Source organism: Panthera onca, chromosome D4 (genome assembly GCF_046562875.1).
Source record: "Panthera onca isolate mPanOnc1 chromosome D4, mPanOnc1 haplotype 2, whole genome shotgun sequence".
Taxonomy (NCBI): domain Eukaryota; kingdom Metazoa; phylum Chordata; class Mammalia; order Carnivora; family Felidae; genus Panthera; species Panthera onca.
The window spans coordinates 19,574,059-19,599,528 of NC_138351.1; the positions used below are offsets into that span (position 1 = coordinate 19,574,059).

The 25,470-nt window shown below is 37.0% G+C and overlaps 1 protein-coding gene and 1 pseudogene across 8 annotated transcripts in view; one reads left to right on the plus strand and one right to left on the minus strand.

Moving 5' to 3' along the window:
- The window catches only part of VPS13A (vacuolar protein sorting 13 homolog A), a 253,659-nt gene that overhangs the window by 67,361 nt on the left and 160,828 nt on the right, over nt 1–25,470 (plus strand). For all 8 annotated transcript variants that reach the window (XR_014135928.1, XM_081790878.1, XM_081790879.1 and 5 more), the window contains 2 exons: nt 1,215–1,332; nt 13,627–13,765. Coding sequence is in view for 7 of the 8 variants with exons in the window: in XM_081790878.1 (XP_081647004.1) it covers nt 1,215–1,332; nt 13,627–13,765 (257 nt within the window). In the remaining variant the exon portion in view is untranslated. The remainder of the gene's footprint in view (nt 1–1,214; nt 1,333–13,626; nt 13,766–25,470) is intronic.
- LOC132663601 (thymosin beta-4 pseudogene) lies at nt 17,755–18,046 on the minus strand (annotated as a pseudogene).

The following is a 25,470-nucleotide window of genomic DNA, read 5'->3' on the forward strand; positions in this document are numbered from 1 at the left end:
AAAAAAAAATTTAAAGTATTCCATTGTTATCTGAAAATTACTGGAATTCCTTGGAATTGTTCTTGATGAGCACTAACTCTTCTTAAATAATCTTTTTTGAGCAAGATATTTTTGACATTGGGGCTACTTTAGGTGATTGTCATAAACTTTCATGGTAAATACTGAATCACATGCTTCTGAATATTTTCTCTGAATTGAGAAGTAAAGAAAATATTTATCTCAATACTGTTGGAATTTAAAAAATTGTAAGAGTTCATTTTGCCACCTTTCTTTACATCTAATAATTCATTGGCTTGTTTTTCCTTGACTGGGAACTTTATTGGACCTAAGGAATGATTAGGTTCAAATGAGGTAACGTAAATGAGGATGCATTGTCACATACATTTCATGTTAGGAGATGTGGATGTAAATTTCAGATTTTATCACACAGTAGCCTTTGACCATAAGTAAGTTAATAAATTCCTGTGAATCTGTTTTTTAAAATGGGATGATTAAATATCATTGTGAGAATTAAGTGAAAATTAAAACATTGCCTAGAATAGCTGTTAACAAATCTTGAATAACTGGTAGCTTTTATTGACAGAAAAGAGCTGTGCTTTTCTCTGCCTTTTTCATTATTGCCTTAGAGCCATGTTGTTTTTTGGGTAAAGTAGTCTGGTTGGTGTAGCAACTGTAAATGGATGCACAGATTTGATTAAACTATGTTGTTGGGTTTTTTTGTATTTTGTTTTTAATTTTAGAGCTCGCAAGCTGGGAAGAGGGGCAGAAGGAAGGAGGGAGGGAGGGGGAGGGCAGAGAGAGAAAGGGGCGGGGGAGGGAAGGGAATGTGAATCGCAAGCAGACTCCAAGCACGGAACCTGATGCAGGGCTCGATCCTATGACCCTAGGATCATGACCTGACCAAAAATCAAGAGTCACAGAGTCAACCAACTGAGCCATCTAGGTGCCCCTAAACTATATTGTTGGTTTTTAGTAAGTATTTTCTTCATATTGAAACAGAGTCTTGAAGTAGTAGAAGGAAAATGATGAAAGGGAAAAGAATCTACCTGTTGATTATATGTACTGGGGAGGTGGCTTTAAGATTGTCTGGATATAGGAAGAATTTCCCATATCATGCAGTGTATGACTACAAAGTGTTCATAGTAATTTTAGGTTTAATGTGTTTTTCAAATTATACATGTGCTGAATAAACATGTACTGTTTTCCACAATTAGGTGATAATTGGAAAGAAGCTCGAAAACTTAATGTATCTACACAACATATTTTGATACCTATGCACTTCAATGTGGAACTTGCTAAGGCCATGGTTTTTATGGATATAAGGATGCCCAAGTATGTATTGTCTGTTTTATGTGATTGTAGATTTTCTTAGAAATTCCTTAGCTAAGGAGATACCGTATTTCATTGTTGTTGGGCTTTTTTGGTGGTAAAATGTACATAACATAAATTTTACCTTTTCTAAGTGTATAATTCAGTGGCATTAAGTACATTCACATTGTTGGGTGACCACCATCACCATCCATCTCCAGAACTTTGTCATTTTCCCACACTGCAATTCAGTACTTGTCAAACAATAATGCCCCACTCCGCCATACCCCATCCCATGGCAATCACCATTATATGTTACGTCTCGATAAACTGGCTACTCTGGGTAACTTATATAAATGGAATCATGCAGTATTTGCCCTTTTGTGGCTGAGTTATTGCACATAGCATAGCGTCTTCAAGGTTGATCCATGTTGTAGCATATGTCAGAATTTCATTTAAGGCTGAAAAATACTCTGTTGTGCATGTATACATATCACATTTATTGGTTCATCTGTCAATGGACATTTGGGTCATTGTAATGAAGTTTGGCTCTGGTAACAATACTGTTAACATTCACAATGCTATGAAGATTGATAGAGAACTATTTAAGTCCTTGCTGTAATTTTTTTTTGTGTATATATCCACAAGTAGAATTGCTGGATCATATGATAATTCTGTTTTTAATTTTTTGAGGAACTGGCCTATGTTTTCCATAGCAGCTATACCATTTTATCTTTCCACCAGCAGTACACAAGGATTCCAATTTCCCCACCTCTTCAGCACTTTTCTTATTTTAAAAATTGTCCTCTGTAGTAGGTATGAAGTAGTATCTAATTATAGTTTTGAGTTGCATTTCTCTAATCATTACTGATTAGGTAATTTTCAGGTATTTCTGGGCAGTTTATACATTTCATTGGAGAAATGTTTATTCAAGTCCTTTGCCCATCTATAATTGGGATTTGTTTTGTTTTTTAAATGCATTCTGTATACTAACTCCTTACTGGAAAGATGATTTGCAAATATTTTCTTTCGTTTTGTGGATTGGCTTGCCTTACGTATCACTCTTTTAAGAGTGTCTTTGCTCAAAAGTTGTAAATATAAAGTCCAATTTTTTTCTAAATTTAAATCCAAGTTAACATATAGTGTAATAATGATTTCAGGAATAGAATTCAGTGATTTATCACTTACATATAACACCCAATGCTAATCCTAACAAGTGTCCTCCTTAATGCCCCTCACCCTTTTATCACTACCCCCCCCACTCAACACCCTACCAGCAACTTTCAGTTTATTTTTTGTATTTAAAGTCTTATGATTTATCTCCCTCGCTGTTTTTATATTATTTTTGCATCCCTTCCCCTGTGTTCATCTGTTTTGTATCTTAAATTCCACATATGAGTGAAATCATTTATTTGTCTTTCTCTTGACTGACTTATTTTGCTTAGTATGATACACTCTAGTTCCATCCATGTTGTTGCAAATGGTAAGATTTCATTCTTTTTGATTGCCAAGTAATACTCCATTGTGTATGTATACCACATCTTTATCCATTCATCAGTCAATGGACATTTGGGCTCTTTCCATACTTTGGCTGTTGTCGAAAGCACTGCTATAAACGTTGGGGTGCATGTGCCCCTTTGAATCAGTACTCCTGTATACTTTGGGTAAATACCTACTAGGGCAGTTGCTGGGTCGTAGGGTAATTCTGTTTTTTTAAAAGTTTTGTGAGAAACCTCCATACCATTTTCCAGAGTGGCTGTGCCAGTTTGCATTCCCACCAGCAGTGCAAAGAGGTTCTTCTTTCTTGGCATCCTCTCCAGCATCTATTGTTTCCTGAGTTGTTAATTTCACCCATTCTGACAGGTGTGAGATGGGATCTCATTGTGGTTTTGATTTGTATTTCCCTGATGATGAGTGATGTTGAGCATTTTTTCATGTGTTGGTTAGCCATCTGGATGTCTTCTTTGGAAAAGTGTCTATTGATGTCTTTTACCCATTTCTTCACTGGATTACTTGTTTTTTGGGTGTCGAGTTTGTAAGTTCTTAATAGGTCTTAGATACTAATGCCTTATCTGATGTGTCATTTGCAAGTATCTTCTCCCATTCTGTTCATTGCCTTTTAGTTTTGCTGATTGTTTCCTTAGTCCTGCAGAAACTTTTTATCTTGATGAGGTCCCAATAGTTCATTTTTGCTTTTGTTTCCCTTGCCTCTGGAGACATGGCAAGTAAGAAGTTGCTGTGGCTGAGGTAAAAAGGTTGTTGCCTTTTTCTCCTCTAGGATTTTGAGGGCTTCCTGTCTTACATTTAGGTCTTTTCATGCATTTTGAGTTTATTTTTGTGTATGGTGTAAGAAAGTGGTCCAGGTTCATTCTTCTCTATGTCACTGTTCGCTTTTCCCAACACCATTTGCTGATGAGACTATCTTTTTTCTATTGGATATTCTTTCCTGCTTTGTCAAAGATTAGTTGGCCATATGTCTTTGGGTGCATTGCTGGGTTCTCTCTTCTTTTCCAATGATCTGTGTGCCTGTTCTTGTGTCAGTACCATACTGTCTCGATGACTACTGCTTTGTAATATAGCTTGAAGTCCAGAATTAATGATGCCTCCAGCTTTGGTTTTCTTTTTCAGGATTGCTTTGGTTATTCAGGGTCTTTTCTGGTTCCATATAAGTCTTAGGGTTTTTTTTTTAAGTTCTGTGAAGAATGCTGGTGTTACCTTGATAGGGATTGCATTGAATATGTAGATTGCTTCGGGTAGTACCGATTCGATAAGGTCCCATTTATCTGTTGCCTGTGCTTTTGGTGTTATGTCCAAGAAATTAGTGTGAAGTTCAACATCATGAAACTTCTGTATATTTTCTATAAATATTTTATACTTGAAGCTTTCATGTGTAGGTCTTTGATGCACTTGGAGTTTTTTGGCTATGGTATAAGGTATAGACCCAGCTTCTTTCTTTTGCATATCTGATTTGCCCAGTACCATTTATTGAAAAGACTGATCTTTTTCCATTGAATAGTCTTTGTTGAAAAACATTTGAGGGGTGCCTGAGTGGCTCAGTCAGTTAGGCCTCTGACTTTGGCTCAGGTCATGATCTTAACAGTTTGTGAGTTCAAGCTCCACGTCCGGCTCTTTGCTGACAGCTCAGAGCCTGGAGCCTGCTTCAGATTCTGTGTCTCCCTGTCTCTTTGTGCCTTCCTTGCTCTTGCGCACGCTCTCTCTCTCTCTCTCAAAACTAAATACACGTTAAAAAAATTAAAGAAAAATAACCATTTGATGATATATATGAGGATTTATTTCTGGGCTTTCCATTCTATTTCCTTTGTATTTCTGTCTTTATACCAGAGCCACACTGTTGCGATTACTGTTAGCTTTGTGGTAAGTTTTGAAATCAGGAGTATGAATCATCCAGCTTTGTTCATTTTCTAGATTATTTTGGCTAATTTAGGCTCCTTTGAGATTCCATATGAATTATAGGGTGGATTTTCTGTTGTTATAAAAGATGCCATTTTGATTTTGATATGGATTGCATTGAATGTGTAGCTGCTTTGAGTAATGACATCTTAAGATATTAAATCTTCCAGTCCATGAACATGAGATGTCTTTCCATTTCTTTGTGTCTTCTATAATTTCTTTCAGCATTTTGGTAGTTGTCAGTGTTTGTCTTTTTCTTCCTTGGTTGTTTATTCTTTTTTGATGGTGTTCTAAATGGAATTTTCTTAATATCTTTTTTGGATTATATTTATTGTTACTCTATAGCAATTGATTTTTCTGAGTTGATTTTAATATTCTGCAACTTTGCTGAATTCGTTTATTTCTAACTTTGTGTGTGCATGCATGTAACTATTAGGATTTTCTACATGTTCGTTTTTATAATTTTTTTTTAATGTTTATTTTTGACAGAGACAGAACATGAGTGGGGGAGGGGCAGAGAGAGAGGGAGACACAGAATCCGAAGCAGGCTCTGAGCTGTCAGCACAGAGCCTGACACGGGGCTTGAACTCACAGACTGCAAGATCATGACCTGAGCCAAAGTTGGACGCTCAACTGACTGAGCCACCCAGACGCCCCTACATGTTCATTTTTGAACAAAGGCAGTTTTACTCTTTGTTTTCAATTTGGGTGCTTTTTATTTCTTTGTCTTGACTAATTACTCTGGCTAAAATTTCCAGTACTATGTTGAGAAGAAGTGATTTAAGTGGGCATCCTTTATCCTGAGCAAAGAGGAAAAGCTTTTGGTCTTTTACCACTGAGTATGTTACCTATGAGTTTTTTCATATATGACCTTTATTATATTGAAGTAGTTTTTTCTCTTTTTCTTCTATTCCTTATTTGTTTGATGTTTGTATCATGGAAGTGTGTGGAATTTTTTCAAATACTTTTTTTATTTTTTCCTTTATTTTATTAATGTGGTGTATTACAATGATATATTTTCATATGTTGAACCATCCACGCATCCTAGAAATAAAACCTGAGTCATGCTGTATAATCCTCTTAATGTACTGTTGAGTTTTGTTTGCTAGAATTTTGTTGAGGATTTTTGCATCAGTGGTCATAAGGGATATTGGTCTATAGTTTTACTCTTTGTCTGGATTTGGTATCAGAAAAAGGCTGGCCTAAAAATGAGCTTGGAAGTGTCCCTTTCTCTTTAATTTTTGGAAGAGTTTGAGAAAAATTTGTATTAATTCTTTTAAGTGTTTGCTAGAATTCACTAGTGAAATCTTCTGATCGTGGACATTTCATTATTGGGAGAGTTTTGATTACTGATTGATTCAATCTCCATACTAGTTATAGATCTCTTTAGGTTTTGTATTTCTTCACAATTTAGGGTTTTGGGGTTTCTGATTTCTTATATTTATTGTTTACATGGGATATTTTTTCTGTTCTTTCACTTTTAAACTAGTGGTGCTCTTGGATCTAAACTGAGTCTCTGGCAGACAGTTGGATCCCATTTTTTAAATCCATTCTTTAAATTTAGATCTTGGATTGAGAAGCTTAAACCATGTACATTTAAAGTAAATATTGATGGGGAAGGACTTTGTCATTTTGAGATTTGCTTCCCATATATTCTACAACTTTTTGTTGCTTATTTCCTTTCTTACTGACTTCATTTTCATTTAGTTGACTTTTTTGTTGTGACATGGTTTGAGTCCCTTCTGTTTTCCATGTGTGCATATTGTATAGATATTTTATTATTTGTTATTATGGAGATTACATATAGCATCACAAGGTTATAACAATCCATTTAAAATTGATACCAACTTAACTTCGATTGTATACAAAAACTCTACTTGTTCACTGCTCTACCCCTCCCATTTTATGTTACTGATGTCGCGTATTACGTCTTTATATATTGTGTACTTATTAACGTAGATTTATAATTATTTTTTGCATTTGTCTTAAATCCCATAGAAAATAAAGAGTGGAGTTGTAATCAGATTATAAGTGATACTTGATTTTACATTTATCATATAAATACCTTGATCTTTAATGAGATCTTTATATTTTACTGTTAGCTGAAACTTTGGGCCCAGGATCCTAAGTAGAGAAGTCTGTTGAACTCGACTGGACTGGTTAGCTGATTTAGTCCTCAATAGTTTCAGACTGTAACCAGTCCTTTCACCTGTCTTTCTGCCAGTACTTTTTCCTCTTCCTTGCAAACCTCAGGCGGATCATCTATTTTATAATTTAACTAAAGACACATCTAACGCCTACCAAACAGTCCCAGGGGAATTGTTACAAGGGAGGCAACAAGAGAATGCTCTTAAAGTAGTGCCCAGGCTTTGTGTCTGAAAGGAAGTATGGGGGAAAGAGGTAAGTAGTGATAGCCTGGCTTTTTCCTACTGCTGTGGACGTGACTGCTATTACTTACCTGCTCCTGTCGTGTGAAAGAGAGACCCATACTCTTCTTTGTTGCTTTTTAAAATATAATGACTCTGTCTGCTAGCAAACATTGTGTAGCGTACTGAATCTTGTTCTCTTTGACTTCTGCTAGGAAATCAAACTACAGTCTGAGAGTCTTAAGGCAGAGGGATGTCAATAATTGGCTTAAGAAAGACAGAAGGAACAAAAGCCATTCTATACATTGTGGATTTTTCTAATCCAACACTAGGTGTAGTCTGATATTAGATACAAGGCTTAGGTTCTCTAGTTCTTGCCCAGATGTCCCACAGCCTATTTATTGTTTAATATATCTTGTAAAGTTTGTCAGTATGTGGTAAAAAACAAAGATGTATGTGATTTTCTGTTGTAAACATGAGTTTGAATTGATTCCTTTTTAGCTTAGTTGAAATATTTTTTTTTAAGTATGGTTGGATCTAGAAAGTTAGGGAGTACCAGGAAAAAGAAGTTGATATTATGCTGAGGAACTTGCGTTGGGTTGCTCTATCAGTATATGATCAGGAAGAATTAATGTCCTGTAATGCAGGGAATATGTAGAGCATAGAAACAATCGAAATAACCGATTAAAACCTATATCTGGGGCACCTGAGCAGCTCAGTCGGTTAAGTTTTAGATTGAGTTTTGGCTCAGGTCATGATCTCAGGCTTCATGAGATCGAGTCCCATGTTGGGCTCCATGCTCAGTGCTGGATCCTGCTTGGGATTCTCTCTCCCCCTCTCTCTCTGCCCCTCCTCCCACTCATGCGGGCACATGCGTTGTCTCTCCTAAAAATAAATAAACTTAAAGAAAAAAAGATAGATAAAGGAAATGCAAGATTATGAGAGAGCAGTCGCATGTAACAGTTGCAAATTGTTTCTGTAAAGGCACAGATAGTAAATATTTTAGGCTTGAATTCCATATTGTTAGTCATAACTATTCACCTCTGCTGTTTTAGGGTGAACATGGCCGTAAACCATACGTAATGAATGGGCACGGGTGTGTTCCAGTCAGTAATACTTAATTTATCAAAATAAGCAGCAGGCTGAGTTAACCCCTGGCCATCTTTTACCAGTTTCCAGTCCAGTGCATTGTAGTCAAACATGACCAGTACAAGGGAAAAGATACTGGGAAGGTCATTTGAACGAGTATTCTAATGATACTAAAATTGCTATAGGTTAGGATCAGAGAAGGACAGCTACAATAATAAGAGGCAGAAACTAAATGATTTAGAAAGAACAAATCTGAGAAGCGTTTGATTTTAATTTAGTAAGCTGGAGCAGTCTGAAGTGAATATGCTAAAACCCTGGAACTGTAAAAGTATTAGGCAGCATCCTTTGAAATTTGATCTTAAAACATTTAAGGCAAATAAAAAGGAAGTCCTCTACTATTTAGTACATAGTATTTTGGTGCCCCCATTTTCAGCTTGTACACCTGGTATATATAAAGAAATTGAAAAGTTGAGTTATAATAATGAGACAGATTTATAATGGTTACCTAAGTTAAACTAGAATATATGGAACTAATTACAAATATTTCAGCTATTAAAGTAAAAGAAAGCTTCTAATTTTCTCAGGAAATGCAGATATGTTTTTAAACTGATAACCTTAGCAGCCATGCGTATGAATTGAAAAAGTTAAGTTTTAGAAAAGATAGAGGGATAAAAATGGTGAATAAAAACTTACTCTCGTTTTGATAAGTCTCATTTTATTTTTTTAATTTTTTTTAAATGTTTATTTTTGAGAGAGAGACCGAGCATGAGTGGGGGAGGGGCAGAGAGAAAGGGAGACACAGAATCCAAAGCAGGCTCCAGGCTCCGAGGTGTCAGCACAGAGTCCGACGTGGGGCTCGAGCTCATGAACTGTGAGATCATGACCTGAGCCGAAGACGGACACTCAGCCGACTGAGCCACCTAGGCGCCCCTGATATGTCTCATTTTAAACTTTTATTATTTTAGAGACTTTATTTAGAACGGTTTTAGAGTCACGGAAAAAATTGTTGCCGTTGACACACAAGGTTACATTAGTTTCAGGTGTACAGCATAGCGATTTGACAACTCTAAATGTGCTATGCTCACCAGAAGTATAGCTACTTTCTGTCACCATACAAGAGTATTACAATACCATTTGACTCTATTCCTTGTGCTATACCTTTTATCCCCATGACTTAGTCATTCCAGAACTGGAAGCCTATACATCCCGCTCCCCTTCACCCATTTTGCCCATCCCTAACCCTCTCCCCTGGCAACCATCACTTTATTCTCTGTATTTGTGTATCTGTTTTTTTGTTTTTTAGATTCTACGTGTAACTGAAATTGTATGGTATTTATCTTTGACTTATTTCACTTAGTGTTATGCCCTTAGTCCTCCCATGTTGCAAATGGCAAGATCTCATTCTTTTTTTTATGGTGGAGTAATATTCCATTGTATATATATCTTCTTTGTCCATTTATCTATTGATGGACCTTCCAGATGCTTCTATCGGCTATTATAAATAATACCACAATAAACATAAAGGTGGATGTATTTTTTTCAAATTAGTGTTTTCATTCTCTTTGGGTAAATAACCACCAGTAGAACTACTGTGTTTCTGTTTTTAATTTTTTGAGGAAACTTCATACTGTTTTCCACAATGGCTGTCTAAATTTACATTCCTGCCAACGTTGCATGAAAATTTCTTTTTCTCCAGATCCTCAGCAACACTTGTTATTTGTCTTTTTTATGCTAGTTGTTCTGGCAGGTGTCAGGTGATATTGTGGTTTTGATTTGCATTTCCCTCAGGATTAGTGATGAGCATATTTTTATATGTCTGTTGGCTGTCTGTATGTCCTCACTGGAAGAATATTCGGGTCCTGTGCCCGTTTTTTAAATCAGAATTTTTGGGTTTTTTGGTTTTAAGTTGTAGAAATTCTTTATATCTTTTGGATATTAACCTTTTATTGGATATATTATTTGTAAATATCTTCTCCCGTTCAGTAGGTTGTCTTTCCATTTTGTTGATGGTTTCCTTTGCTGTGCAGAAGCTTTTTATTTTGATGTAGTCCCAGTAGTTTAGTTATGCTTTTATTTCACTTGCTTGAGGAGAAATGTCTAGAAAAATGTTGCTAAGGCTGATGTCCAAGAGATTATGGTCTATTTTGTCTTTTAGGATTTTAAGGTTTTAGGTTTCAAGGAGTTGAAACTTACATCCCCACAAAAACCTGCACACAGATGTTTGTAGCAACTTTATTCATAATTTTACATAAAGTTTATACACTTAAATTTTATATTTCAATTGTATAGCCCAAACTTATAAGCAACCAAGATGTCACTTAGTAGGTCAGAGATAAACTGTGCCATATGAAACACTGAAATAGTGTTCAGTGCTAAAAGGAAATAAGCTATCAAGTTGTGAAAAGACATGGAGGAACCTTAAATGCATATTACAAAGTGAAAGATGCCAATCTGAAAGGGCTACATAATGTGTAGTTTTAACTAGATGGCATTGTGGAAAAGGCAAAAATAGGGACACAGTGAAAAGAAAAGCGCTTGCTGGGACTTGAAGCTGACAGGGGAGGGATGAATAGTCGAAGGACAAAGGATTTTAGGGCAGTGAAGATACTCTAGATGATATACTCTAAATGATATGATTGATACATGTCATTATGTATTTGACCAAACCCACAGAATGTACAGCACCAAGAGTGAACAGTAATGTAAACTGTGGACTTTGGTGACTCTGATTTGTCTGTGTAGTTTCATTAGTTTCAACAAACATACACCATTCTGGTTGGGAATGTTGTTAATGAAGGAGGCAAGGCATGGGTACATGTAAGAGGTATATAAAACATCTCGGTATCTCCTATCAGTTTTTCTGTGACCCTTAATTTGCAAATCACATGATACTACACACAAAACCCTAAAGATTCCACCAAAAAAATTACTAGACTAAATGAATTCAGTAAATTTGTAGGTATAAAATGAATACATAGGAATCTGTTGCCTTTTGACATGCTAATAATAAAGTGCAGAAAGAAAAAACAATCTCATTCACAGTTGCACCAAAAAGAATAAAATACCTAAGAATAAACATAACCAAAGAAGTGAAAGACCTGTACTCTGAGAACTGTAATCATTGATGAAAGAAAATGAGGATACCGAGACGTAGAAAGAATTCCATGCTCATGGATTGGAAGAATTGCTATCATTAAATGTCTATACAACAAAACAAATTACAGATTCAAAGCAATCCCTAACAAAATATCAGTGGCATTTTCACTGAACTAGAACAAATAATCATAAAATTTGTAAGGAACCACAAAAGACCCTGAATAGCCAAAGCAGTCTGAAAAAGAAGAATAAAGCTGGAGGTATCATAGTCTCAGGTTTCAAGATATACTTCAAAGCTATAATCAAAACACTATGGTACTGGCACAGAAATAGACACATAGATCAAGGGAACAGAATAGAGTGCCCAGGAATAAACCCATACTTATATGGTCAATTACTCCATAACAAAGGAAGCAAGAATATAAAATGAGGAAAGGACAGTCACTTCAAAAAATATGCTGAGGAAACTGAACACCTACATGCAAAAGAATGAAATTGAACCACTTTCTTATACCATACCCAACAATAAGCTCCAAGTGAGTTAGACTCAATTATGAGACCTAAAACTGTAAAAATCCTAAAAGAAAAAGTAGACAGTAATCTCTTGGATATCAGCCTTAGCACATTTTTCTAGTTATCTCTGTTATATTTTTTGAAGAGTATATCTTTGCTTCATTATATTGCCTTTACTTCTTTGTCAAAGATCGGTGGACTTTATTTATAGAAGTCTACTTCTAGGCTCTGTATTCTCTTCCAATGATCTGTTTGTCATTTCTTTTGCCAATATCAGTGTCTTACTCTACCTTTATAGTAAATCTTGAAGTCTGGGAGTGTCAGTCCTCCATCCTTGTTCTTCTCCTTCAGTATTATGTTTACTCTTCCGGATACTTTACCTCTCCTTAGACTCATTTTGTCAATATTTATTAAATAGTTGTCTGGGATATTGATGTTAATTGCATTGAATCCATAGATCAGTTTGGGAAGAACTAACATCTTGACAATACTGAGTTAAAAAAAATTCTTTAATGTTTGTTTTTGAGAGAGAGAGATAGAGCATGAGCAGGGGAGGGGGAGAGAGAGAGAGGGACAGACAGACAGAATCCAAAACGGGCTCCAGGCTCTGAGCTGTTAGCATAGAGCCTTATGTGTGGGGCCCAAACCCATGATGGGTGAGATCATGACTTGAGCTGAAGTCGGATGCTTGACTGACTGAACCACTCAGGTGCCCTGGGTTTTAATATCCATAGGTAAACTGGAATATCTTTTTATTTCTTCATTTCTTTTCTGATTTCACTCATCAAAGTTTTACAATTTCCCCAATATAGATCTTGTATATATTTTGTTAGATTTATACCCAAGTATTACTTTTTTGGGTGCTAATATAAATGATCCTGTTTTTAATTTTTAAATTCCACTTGTCCATTGTTGGTATGTAGGAAAGCTATTGATTGCTGCATACCAACCTTGTATTTTGCAACCATGTTATAAGGGCTTATTAGTTCTGTAGGAGTCTTTTTAGATTTTCTGTATAGATGATCATGTCATCTGTGAACACAATCTGTATACTTTTTATTTTGTTGTCTTACTGCATGGTAAAGACTTCTAGTACAGTATTGAAAGGAGTGATCAGAGAGACATCTTTGCTTTGTACCTAATCTTAGTGGGAAAACTTGCAGTTTCTAACCATTAAATATGATGATAGCTGTAGATTTTTTTGAAGATCTTTTTTATCAAGTTGAGGAAGCTCTCCTTTCATCTAGTTCACTGAAAGTTTTTATCATGGATAGGTGTTGGATTTCGTCATATGCATCTACTTACTATGATCATGTAACTTTTCTTCAGTCACATCTGACTTTTAAACATGATTTTAGATACATAATCTCGTAGTAGTTACTTGAACTTGGTAAGCATTAGTTTCCTGATAGGAACTTTGTGCATATGGGAACTTACAAGTAGCAGAGAGCAAAAATAGGTTGTCTACCATATAGGTTGTGACTATGTTTGATAATGTATTTCAGTGCTTTCCTTAGTGTCTGTAATGTAATAAATAATTAATAATTAGTAATTGTGAACTGACCTTGGCAAATAGTAGAGGGATAATAAACATAGTAACATTAGAAAATAAGCGGCTGAAAAATATTGAAGTTAGTTTACCTAGTGAGACTGGTCAGTGAGGCAAAACAAATTTGGGTGGAGATTAGGGAATAATATGTCATAGGGACTGTGTGGGTAATTTTTAGAGCTTAAAATTGCATTTTATTACTTTTGCATATTTCAAGGGGAACATTTGTCTTTTTAGTGCACTTAAATCAGAATGAAGTTTGCCTTATAATGATTACTGTTTTTTTTGAAACAGATTCAAGATATTTGGAAAGTTACCACTGATTTCTTTACGAATCTCAGATAAAAAACTGCAAGGGATTTTGGAATTGATTGAAAGCATTCCGAAACCCACACCTGCAACTGAAACATATGCCCCTGCCAAACCATTTCAGGTAATGTTTTTGCAAAATTGATAAAAGTACAAATTAAAATAACTCAACAAAAAGTATTTGTAAGAGTCACAGAATTTTTTGGGTAAAACAATTTAATTCATTTTGAATAGACCTTTAAGAATGATATCTTAAGGGGTGCCTGGGTGGCTCATTCGGTTAAGCGTCCGACTTCAGCGCAGGTCATGATCTCACAGTTCATGAGTTCGAGCCCTGCGTCGGGCTCTGTGCTGACAGCTCAGAGCCTGGAGCCTGCTTCACATTCTGTGTCTCCCTCTCTCTCTGCCCCTTCCCTGCTCATGCTGTGTCTCTCTCTGTTTCAAAAATAAATAAACATTAAAAAAAAATTATATCTTAAAAGAGAAAATGATGAAAGAGTAAAAGGCACATGTAGTAAAGAGAGTTACATGGTAAGTCTGCCTCTCTTCCCTTTTTCAGCTTGCAGTCCCTCTCCTCGGTGGTAACATTGTTAACCACTATGTATTTGTCCAGAAGTGTTTATGGCATGTACTGTGGCATGCTTATGTATAAATATCCATATGTATATGTATATGTATATGTATATATATACACACACACTCTCAGGTTCTTAAAATTTACATAAATTGGATTATTATACTTAGCATTCTGAATTTGTATTCTTTTCACCATTATATATTATGTACCCTCGCGATATTTTCATGTTAGCACATACAGATCTACCTTTTTCTTTTTTATAGCCGTATAGTATTGAATTGTGTGAACGTACCATTCTTTGCCTAACATGATCCCCTTTTCATGGGTATTCACATGAGTGCTCACAGTTAAAATACACTGTTTTCAACTTCCTTGTACATACATTTTGTGTATTTTTATCCATTGGATAAATTCCTACAAGTGGCATTGCTCAGTGAATTTTACATTTTCATGAACTTTGCCGAATTTTAAATTAAGTACTAATTTATAGTCCCACCAGCAGTAAATGTGTTTCTCTGTTCTCATTTGTCTTAAGTATTAACAATTTAAAATTTATTCAATTAAATGAAAAAACGTTATATTTTGATTTTGATTTGCATTTACAAGTAACTATAGGACTTATGTTCATAAGTTTATTGAGTGTTTGACTTTCTGTTTTTGGAAACAGGTGTTCATGTCTTTTGTGTTGTGGTTTTCCACTTAAGGAAATTGTTGCTATTTGTCTTTTACGAACATTTGTTTCCTTGTTTATTATCTGATTCATTTATTTTTGGCATGCCAAAGCTTTTACTTTCAACTATTCAGTTATTAGGTTTTCTTTTATGATTTGTATGTTTTATATTATGTACCTTACCTCTTATGAAGAAAACTTCAAAATGAAGATAAGTGTTCATGTTTTTCTCTTTTAAAAATTATTTCCACATTTAACTTTTTCCTTTTGAAATAATTTCACACTTAGAGAAAAGTTGTAAAAATGGTACAAGGAACTTAACTTCATCAAACCATGTAAGAGTAATTTGCTGACATGTTGTCCCATACCCTAAAAACTGTAGTGCTTTGTAATATTTTTTTTCATAATCTCTTGCTGAGCTTTTTGTTAACAATCTCTTGAAGAGCAGAGTTTTTACATTTTGATGAAATCCACTTCATCAGTATATACTTTTATGGAATATAAGAAACATGAATAAAAGAATACGGATGAAGCTTTTTATGTCTGTAAAATTTTTGCCTAATACAAGATCAAGAAGATTTTTCTTGTGTTATAGTCTAGAAGTTTTATAGTTTTAGGTTCTTATATATTGTCTTGATTTTTTAGAGAGTGAGCATAAGCAGAAGAGGGGCAGAGGGTGGGGGAGAGAGAGTCCCAAGCAGGCTCCATGCTGAGCATGGAGCCCAATGTGGGGCTCAGTCCCATTACTGTGGGATCATGACCTTAGCTGAGACCAAGAGTTGGACGCTTAACTGACTGATCCACCCAGGCACCCATGTTTTTTCTTCTTAAACATTTCTAAGTTTTAGAGAAAGTACTTAGATAAATGTTAGGTTCATTCTTCATTATCTTTGATATCTGGGGGGACTCCTCCGTCTCCCATATCTTGGGCTTAATCTGTATATCAAGAGGGTATCAAACATAGGATCTATACTAGATGTTCTTTTTAAAATCAAATGCATATATAAAAATAGGCAGAGAATAACTATGTAGTATGTCTTATACTGCGTTTCTGTTATGTGTCAGGCCACACGCTTGGCTAAGGAATACTATATGTCAGGTCATCTGTTATTTATGTTCAAACCCTAGTCCACCTCTATATTTCTGTATATTTTTATCTTTAACCCTGATCACAATTCAGCAAGTTAAGTGTTAACAGTCATTATTTTGCCCAGGAAATAGACTCTAGAAAAGCTAAATACTTTGCTAAGATCATAAAGTTTGTAGCCTTTAGCATGCAGAGCCAAACTTTAAATTCATGTTTCTTTTTTTCTTTCTCTCATTCTTTAAACAAATCTACAGCCCAACAGCTGGCTTTGTTTTTGCTGTTTTCATGCTGCTTTCGATATAAATGATGTCCTAATCAGTAGAGACTCTATTTTCTGCTTTTTCCAAGTTTCTCAAGAAAGTTGAGTACGAAACACTAGGTCATTTCTAAGAGTTTTAATTTAATTTGAAGTGATTTCATAGGTAAGGTAAAGAAAAGTTTTTTAAGCAAAGAATCACCCCTTCATGGATGCTTGTTTGGCTTGTCTCAGAAAGTTTCAGTCATGAGTCTGAAAGGTCCTAACATCATCTCTTGAAGCTGGATGTTCCTTTCACTTCCTGTAATAGATTTCTTTTTCTTTGTAATTTTTATTTGTTTTGTTAAGGTGCAATTGACTAATGAGATTATACGATTTTTAATGTGTATAGTGTGGTGGTTTAACCTATGTGTATGTTGTGAAAGCATTTCACCTGTATAGTCAGTGAACACATCCATTACCTCACATACTTGTTTTTGGTGAGAACATTAAGTTCTACTCTCTTAGCAGCCTTCTGTTACTCAGTACAGGTTGTCGACAGTAGTCACCATGTTTTACATTTGATCCTCAGCCTTATTCTTCTCAAAGCTGAAAGTTTGTACCCTTTTACTAGCTGTTCCCTATTTCCTCTACCCCTTAGCCTCTGGCAACCGCTTCTCTATTTTCTGTTGCCATGAGCCTGACATTTTTGTTGTTAATTCCACATATAAATGATACTTGGCAGTATCTTTCTCCTTCCAGCTTATTTCATTTAGCATACTGCCCTCAAGGTCTATTCATGCTGTCATAATGGCAGGATTCCCTTCCTTCTCTCTCAGAGTTGAATAATGTTAAATTATGCACACATCTTTATCCATTCATCTGTTTGATGGACACTGGGTAGTTTCCCATATCTTGGCTGTTGTGAATAATACCTCAGCGAACATGGAGTGCAGATATCTCTTGGGCATCCTGTTTTCATTTCTTTTGGAAAACTGAGAAAGTGAGATTGCTGGATCACATGGTAGTTTTTTGAGGAACCTTCCCACTGTTTCCGTGGTGGCTGCACCAATTTACACTCCTACCAGGTGCATAGGAGTTCCTTTTTCTCCACGTTGTCTCCAATACTTCTTACCCATTGTTCTTTTATTCTTTTTTCAGGTTTTAAAGCTGTATTTGCATATTTTACAAAATGTGCATTCCAATAGTTAAAATGATGTAAACAAAATATGGCACTCTGATTAAACTGCATTTTACAGCCTATAGGACACCCTGGACCAGCTTGGTTTTTACTTTAGATTTCACTTCTGTTCCACCCAGCTTCTTTCTTCACCAACATGGAAGTTCTTTGCATCTCCCTTTCTAGGTGGGAGAGGCAGGCGCCTTCATTGTCAGTAGTTCTCCATTCTTTGATGTGAAAAGGGGCAGGATGGTCATTTAAACTTGATCGAACCTCTTTACATCTTAAAAAGTTCAACAGCCACAAGAAGTAAAATAAGGCAATGCTGTAGAATGTACGGTCCATATTGGCGGCACATGCCTTATTACGATTCACCTGCTTGCTTCTCCTGTTTAGTTGTTTCTTTTGAAGGCAGTGGATTTCTCTCGTATGTTTGTCTTCTTCAGTTTCATCTTATTGAACTTCTCAATTACAGCCATACTGGGTTTTTCAGACATAGCTGCAGAGAAAGTGGAGCATGGCCCTCAAGCGAAGTCTGGTCTGTGCAGTAGTGCGTCTTTTTGATGGTAGCCATTCTGACATGTCAGGTGATAACTCATCATGGTTTTGATTTGCACTTCCATTAGTGATGTTGAGCATCTTTTCATGTGTCTGCTGACCATCTGTATGTCTTCTTTGGAAAACTGTCCATTTCTTTCCTCTGCCCATTTTAAAATTGGATTGTTTGTTTTGCGGAGTTGAATGAGTTCTTTATATATTTTATATATTAATCCCGTATCAGGTATGTTATTTGCATATATTTTCTCCCATTCAGTTCATTGCCTTTTGTTTGTTGATCATTTCCTTTGCTGTGCAGAAGCTTTTTAATTTGAGCTAGTCCCACATGTTTATTTTCACTTTTGTTGCCTTTGCTTTGGTATCAGATCTAAAAAATCATTGCCAAGACTATCAAGGAGCTTACCTGCCTATGTTTTCTTTTAGAAGCTTATGGCTTCAGGTTTTTCATTCAAGTCTTCAATACATTTTGAGTTGATTTTGTGTTTAAGGTAGGAGTCCAGTTTTATTCTTTTGCCTGTGACTGTCCAGTTTTCCCAGCACCATTTGTTGAAAGAAACTGTCCTTTCCTTGTATATTCTTCACTCCTTTTCGAAAAATTGGTCATTAGGCAAAGGTTTATTCCTGGCCTCTCATGTCTGTTGCATTGGTCTATGGGTCTGTTTTTATGTTTGTGCCATACTGTTTGGATTACTATAGCTCTGTATAGATTTTGAAATTAGGAAGTATAATGCCTCCAGCTTTGTTCTTCTCAAGATTGCTTTGGCCATTTGGGGTTATACAAATGTTAGCATTATTCTTCTCTATTAGTGTGTAATATGCCTCTGGACTTTTGATGGAGATTGCATTGAATCTGAAGATTGCTTTGAGTAGTGTGAACTTTTTTTTAAGTTGATATATTGATTTATTTTGAGAGAAAGGAAGAGGAGTTGGTGGAGGGGCAGAGAGAGGGAGAGAGAAAGAGAATCCTAAATAGACTCTTTGCTGTGAGTGCAGAGCCCAATGCAGGGTTCAAACCCAAAACTGTGAGACCATGACTTGAGCTGAAACCAAGAGACAGATGTTTAACTGACTGAGCCACCCAGGCGCCCCAGAGTAGTATGAACTTAATATTACTGTTTGCAGTCCCTGAGCATGAAATCTTTCCATCTCTTTATATCTTGAGTTTCTTTCATCAGTGTTCTGTAGTTTCCAGTGCACAGATGTTTTCACCTCTTTGTTTAAATTTTTTCCTAGGTGTTTTATTCTTTTCGATACTGTTATCAGTGGTAAATCTTGAAATCAGATAGTGTGGCATCTGAATTGCTTGTTTTCCCCAGATAGTTCCAACTGGTTCTTAACCTTTTCATGTAACTTTTAGAATCAGCTTTTCAATTTCCACAAGAAAATTCTGCTGGGATTTTGATAGTGGTTTTATTGTACTATCAATTTGGGAAGAATTGGCATTTTAACAATACTGAATCTTTCTATTAGCATGATCTATCTTTTCATTTATTTAAGTCTTTAAGTATTTTCATTTTTTTCTGTAATTGGAACATACATTTGCTTCACATATTTTGTTATTTTTTGTTCGCCCAGAATTCATATGTTGAAACCTTAACCCTATTCCTTCAGAATGTGACTATATTTGTAGATAAGGCCTTCAAAGTGTTAATATGAGGCCATTAGGGTGGGTCCTCATCCATTCGGTCTGGCATATTTATACGAAGTGGAATTTGGGACACAGAAAAGGACATCATTGGTGCATGTGTACAGAGAAAACGCCAAGTGAGAACACAGCAAGAAGATGGACCTCTGGAGAGGGGCAGATGGCAGCGTAGGAGGACACTGGGCTCATCTTGTCCTGCTGATTGCTCAGATTCCACCTACATCTGCCTGAATAACCCAGAAAACTGCCAGAAGACTAGCAAAACGGACTCTCTCGAGCCAGGCGTAGACAAGAGGCCGACAGAAGAGGGTAGGAAGGGCAGAGAGGCGGTGCGCGCTACACGGACTGGAGGGAGGGAACCAGGGTGGTGGAGGGCCAGTCCACCTGGCAAGGCAGAGCCCCCGAAGTCTGGCTTGGAAAAGCGGAGGGTTGGGGCTCTGTGAGTTCTGACAGCCCGTGGGACTTAACATCTGGAATGTTAAAAGTCAACAGCTCTGCCCTCAGAGAGTAGGGAGGGCGAGAGGACACTGGGAGGGAGAGGTGTTGAGCCCTGGAAGACAGAGCTCAGCTTGGCGGATAACAAAGGCGCCGGTTAAGCGCCATCTCCCTCTCCCATCCCCCAGCGGAAATTCCAGAGGGAACCAGTTCCCATCACCAAATTTGCTTGTACCGCTCAAACAACCAACGCTGTGCTTCTGTGGATCTATCCCTCCCAAGGGTCTGCTTCCCTCCCGGTGCTGCAGGACCCCTCCTGCAGGAGACCACCAGTGGCAAAGCGAGCAAAGCCTACCCCTCCTACCCCTGTGCACCTTGTGGATCCACCTCGGCTAATACCCCAGATCCCATCGCAGCAGTACCACAAGCCTGGCAGTGTGCCAGTAGCCCAGACAGGGGCCACACCATTCCACAGTGAGTCCTGCCCCTGGGAGAGGGGAAGATAAGGTACACACCAGTCTGACTGTGGCCCCAGCGGTGGGCTGGGGGCAGACATCAGGTCTGATTGCGGCCCCGCCCACCAACGCAAGTTACTCCAGACAGCACAGGGGAAGTGCTCTGCAGTTCCGTGCTACCCCAGGGACTATCCAAAATGACGAAATGGAAGAATTCTCCTCAAAAGAAACTCCAAGAAGTAGCGACAGCTAACGAATTGATCAAAACCTATTTAAGCAATATAACGGAACAAGAATTTAGAATAATAGTCATAAAATTAATTGCTGGGCTTGAAAAAAGCATAGAGGACAGCAGAGAATCTATTGCTACAGAGATCAAAGGACTAAGAAATAGTCATAAGCTAAAAAATGGTGTAAATGAGGTGCAAAGTAAAATGGAGGCAGCCATAGCACGGATTGAAGAGGCAGAGGAGAGAATAGGTGAATTGGAAGGTAAAGTTATGGAAAAAGAGGAAGCTGAGAAAAAGATAAAAAATCCAGGAGTATGAGGGGAGAATTAGAGAACTAAATGATGCAATCAAGCGGAACAGTATCCATATAATAGGAATTCCAGAAGAGGAAGAGGGAGAGAAGGGGGCTGGAGGTGTACTTGAACAAATCATAGCTGAGAACTTCCCTGATCTGGGGAAGGAAAAAGGCATTGAAATCCAAGAGGCACAGAGAACTCCCTTCAGACATAACTTGAATCGATCTTCTGCATGACATATCATAGTGAAACTGGCAAACTACAAGGATAAAGAGAAAATTCTGAAAGCAGCTAGGGATAAACAGGCTCTGACTTACAAAGGTAGACTCATAAGAGTAGTGCCAGACCTATCTACTAAAACTTGGCAGGGCGGAAAGGAATGGCAGGAAATCTTCAATGTGATGAACAGAAAAAAAAAATGCAGCCAAGAATCCTTTATCCAGCAAGTCTGTCATTCAGAATAGAAGGAGAGATAAAGGTCTTCCCAAACAAAAACTGAAGGAATTCATCACCACTAAACCAGCCCTACAAGAGATCCTAAGGGGGACTCTGTGAGTGAAATGTTGAAAGGACCACAAAGTACCAGAGACATCACTACAAGCATTAAACCTACAGACATCACAATGACTCTAAACCCGTATCTTTGAATAATAACACTGAATGTAAATGGACTAAATTTACCAACAAAAAGACATAGGATATCAGAATGGATAAAAAAAAAAAAAAAAAGACCCATCTATTTGCTGTCTAGAGGAGACTCATTTTAGACCTGAGGACACCTTCAGATTGAAAGTGAGGGGATGGAGAACTATCTATCATGCTACTGGAACTCAAAAGAAAGCTGGAGTAGCCATACTTCTATCAGACAAACTAGACTTTAAAGGCTGTAACAAGAGATGGAGAAGGGCATTATATAATAATTGTAGGGTCTATCCATTGGGAAGAGCTAATAATTATAAATGTCTGTGTGCCGAATACGGGAGCCCCCAAATATATGAAGCAATCAGAAACATAAGCAACCTTATTGATAAGAATGTGGTAATTGCAGGGGACTTTAACACCCCACTTACAACAACGGATAGATCATCTAGACACAGGATCAATAAAGAAACACGGGCCCTGAATGATACATTGGATCAGATGGACTTGACAGATACATTTAGAACTCTGTATCCCAAAGCAACAGAATATATTTTCTTCTTGAGTGCACATGGAACATTCTCCAAGATAGATCACATACTGGGTCACAAAACAGCCCTTAACAAGTATAAAAGAATTGAGATCATACTACACACACTTTCAGACCACAATGCTATGAAACTTGAAATCAACCACAGGAAAAAGTCTGGAAAACCTCCAAAAGCATGGAGGTTTCAAGAACACCCTACTAAAGAATGAATAGGCCGACCAGGCAATTAGAGAAGAAATTTAAAAATATATGGAAAGAAATAAAAATGACAATACAAGAATCCAAACGCTTTGGGATACAGCAAACGCAGTCCTGAGAGGAAAATACATTACAATCCAGGCCTAACTCAAGAAACAAGAAAAATCCCAAATACAGAATCTAACAGCACACCTAAAAGAAATAGAAGCAGAACAGCAAAGACACCCCAAACCCAGCAAAAGAAGAGAAATAATAAAGATCAGAGCAGAAATAAACAATATAGAATCTAAAAAAAACTGTAGAGCAGATCAATGAAACCAAGAGTTGGTTTTTTGAAAAAATAAAATTTATAAACCTCTAGCTAGCATTCTCAAAAAGAAAAGGGAGATGACCCAAATAGATAAAATCATGAATGAAAATGGAATTATTATAACCAATTCCTCAGAAATACAAGCAATTATCAGGAAATACTATGAAAAATTATATGCCAACAAACTGGACAACCTGGAAGAAATGGACAAATTCCTAAGTACCCACACACTTCCAAAACTCAAACAGGAAGAAATAGAAAACTTGAACAGACCCATAACCAACGAAGAAATTGAATCAGTTATCAAAAATCTCCCAACATATAAGAGTCCAGGACCAGATGGCTTCCCTGGGGAATTCTACCAGACATTTAAAGCAGATATAATACCTATCCTTCTCAAGCTGTTCCAAAAAATAGAAAGGGAAGGAAAGCTTCCAGACTCATTCTATGAAGCCAGTATTACTTTGATTCCTAAACCAGACAGAGACCCAGCAAAAAAAAGAGAACTACAGGTCAATATCCCTGATGAATATGGATGCAGAAATTCTCAGTAAGATACTAGCAAATCGAATTCAAGAGCATATAAAAAGAATTATTCACCATGATCAAGTGGGATTCATTCCTGGGTTGCAGGGCTGGTTCAACATTTGCAGATCAATCAGTGTGATCCATCACATTAATAAAAGAAAAGAACCATATGATCCTGTCAATTGATGCAGAAAAAGCATTTGACAAAATACAGCATCCTTTCTTAATAAAAACCCTTGAGAAAGTCCGAATAGAAGGAACATACTTAAACATCATAAAAGCCATTTATGAAAAGCTCACAGCTAATATCATCCTCAATGGGGAAAAACTGACAGCTTTCCCCCTGAGATCAGGAACACGACAGGGATGTCCACTCTCACCGCTGTTGTTTAACATAGTGTTGGAAGTTCTAGCATCAGCAATCAGACAACAAAAGGAAATCAAAGGCATCAAAATTGGCAAAGATGAAGTCAAGCTTTCCCTTTTCGCAGATGACATGATATTATACATGAAAAACCCGATAGACTCCACCAAAAGTCTGCTAGAACTGATACATGAATTCAGCAAAGTTGCAGGATACAAAATTAATGTACAGAAATCAGTTGCATTCTTATACACTAATAGTGAAGCAACAGAAAGACAAAGAAACTGATCCCATTCACAACTGTACCAAGAATCATAAAATACTTAGGAATAAACCTAACCAAAGATGTAGAGGATCTGTATGCTGAAAACTATAGAAAGCTTATGAAGGAAATTGAAGAAGATATAAAGAAATGGAAAAACATTCTGTGCTCATGGATTGGAAGAATAAATATTATTAAAATACTACCAAAGTGATCTACACATTCAATGTAATCCCAGTCAAAATTGCACCAGCATTTTTCTCGAAGCTAGAACAAGCAATCCTAAAATTTGTGTGGAACCACAAAAGACCCCGAATAGCCAAAGTAATATTGAAGAAGGAAGACCAAAGTGGGAGGCATCACAATCCCAGGCTTTAGCCTCTACTACAAAGCTGTAATCATCAAGACAGCATGGTATTGCCACAAAAACAGACACGTAAGACCAATGGAATAGAATAGAGACCCCGGAATTGGACCCACAAAAGTATGGCCAACTCATCTTTGACAAAGCAGGAAAGAATATCCAATGGATAAAAGACAGTCTCTTTAACAAATGGTGCTGGGAGAACTGGACAGCAACATGCAGAAGGTTGAAACTAGATGACTTTCTTAAACCATTCACAAAAATAAACTCAAAATGGATAAAGGACCTGAATATGAGAAAGGAAGCCATCAAAACCCTAGAGGAGAAAACAAGAAAAGACCTCTCTGACCTCAGCTGCAGCAATTTCTTACTTGACACATCCCCGAAGGCAAGGGAATTAAAAGCAAAAATGAACTATTGGGACCTTATGAAGATAAAAAGCTTCTGCACAGCAAAGGAAACAGCAAAACTAAAAGGCAACCAATGGAATGGGAAAAGATATTTGCAAAAGACATATCAGACAAAGGGCTAGTATCCAAAATCTATAAAGAACTCACCAAACTCCACACCTGAAAAACAAATAATCCCGTGAAGAAATGGGCAGAAAACATGAACAGACTTCTCTAAAGAAGACATCCAGATGGCCAACAGGCACTTGAAAAGATGCTCAACGTCACTCCTCATCAGGGAAATACAAATCAAAACCACACTGAGATACCACCTCACGCCAGTCAGAGTGGCTAAAGTGAACAAATCAGGAGACTATGGATGCTGGCGAGGATGTGGAGAAACGGGAACCCTCTCGCACTGTTGGTGGAAATGCAAACTGGTGCAGCCACTCTGGAAAACACTGTGGAGGTTCCTCAAAAAGTTAAAAATAGATCCTACCCTATGACCCAGCAATAGCACTGCTAGTAATTTACCCAAGGGATACAGGAGTGCTGATGCATAGGGGCACTTGTACCGCAATGTTTATAGCAGCACTTTCAGCAATAGCCAAATTATGGAAAGAGCCTAAATGTCCATCAACTGATGAATGGATAAAGTAATTGTGGTTTATATACACAATGAGATACTACTTGGCAATGAGAAAGAATGAAATATGGCCTTTTGTAGCAATGTGGTTGGAACTGGAGAGTGTTATGCTAGGTGAAATAAGTCATACAGAGAAAGATAGATACCATATGTCTTCACTTTTACGTGGATTCTGAGAAAGTGAACAGAAGACCATGGGGGAAGGGAAGGG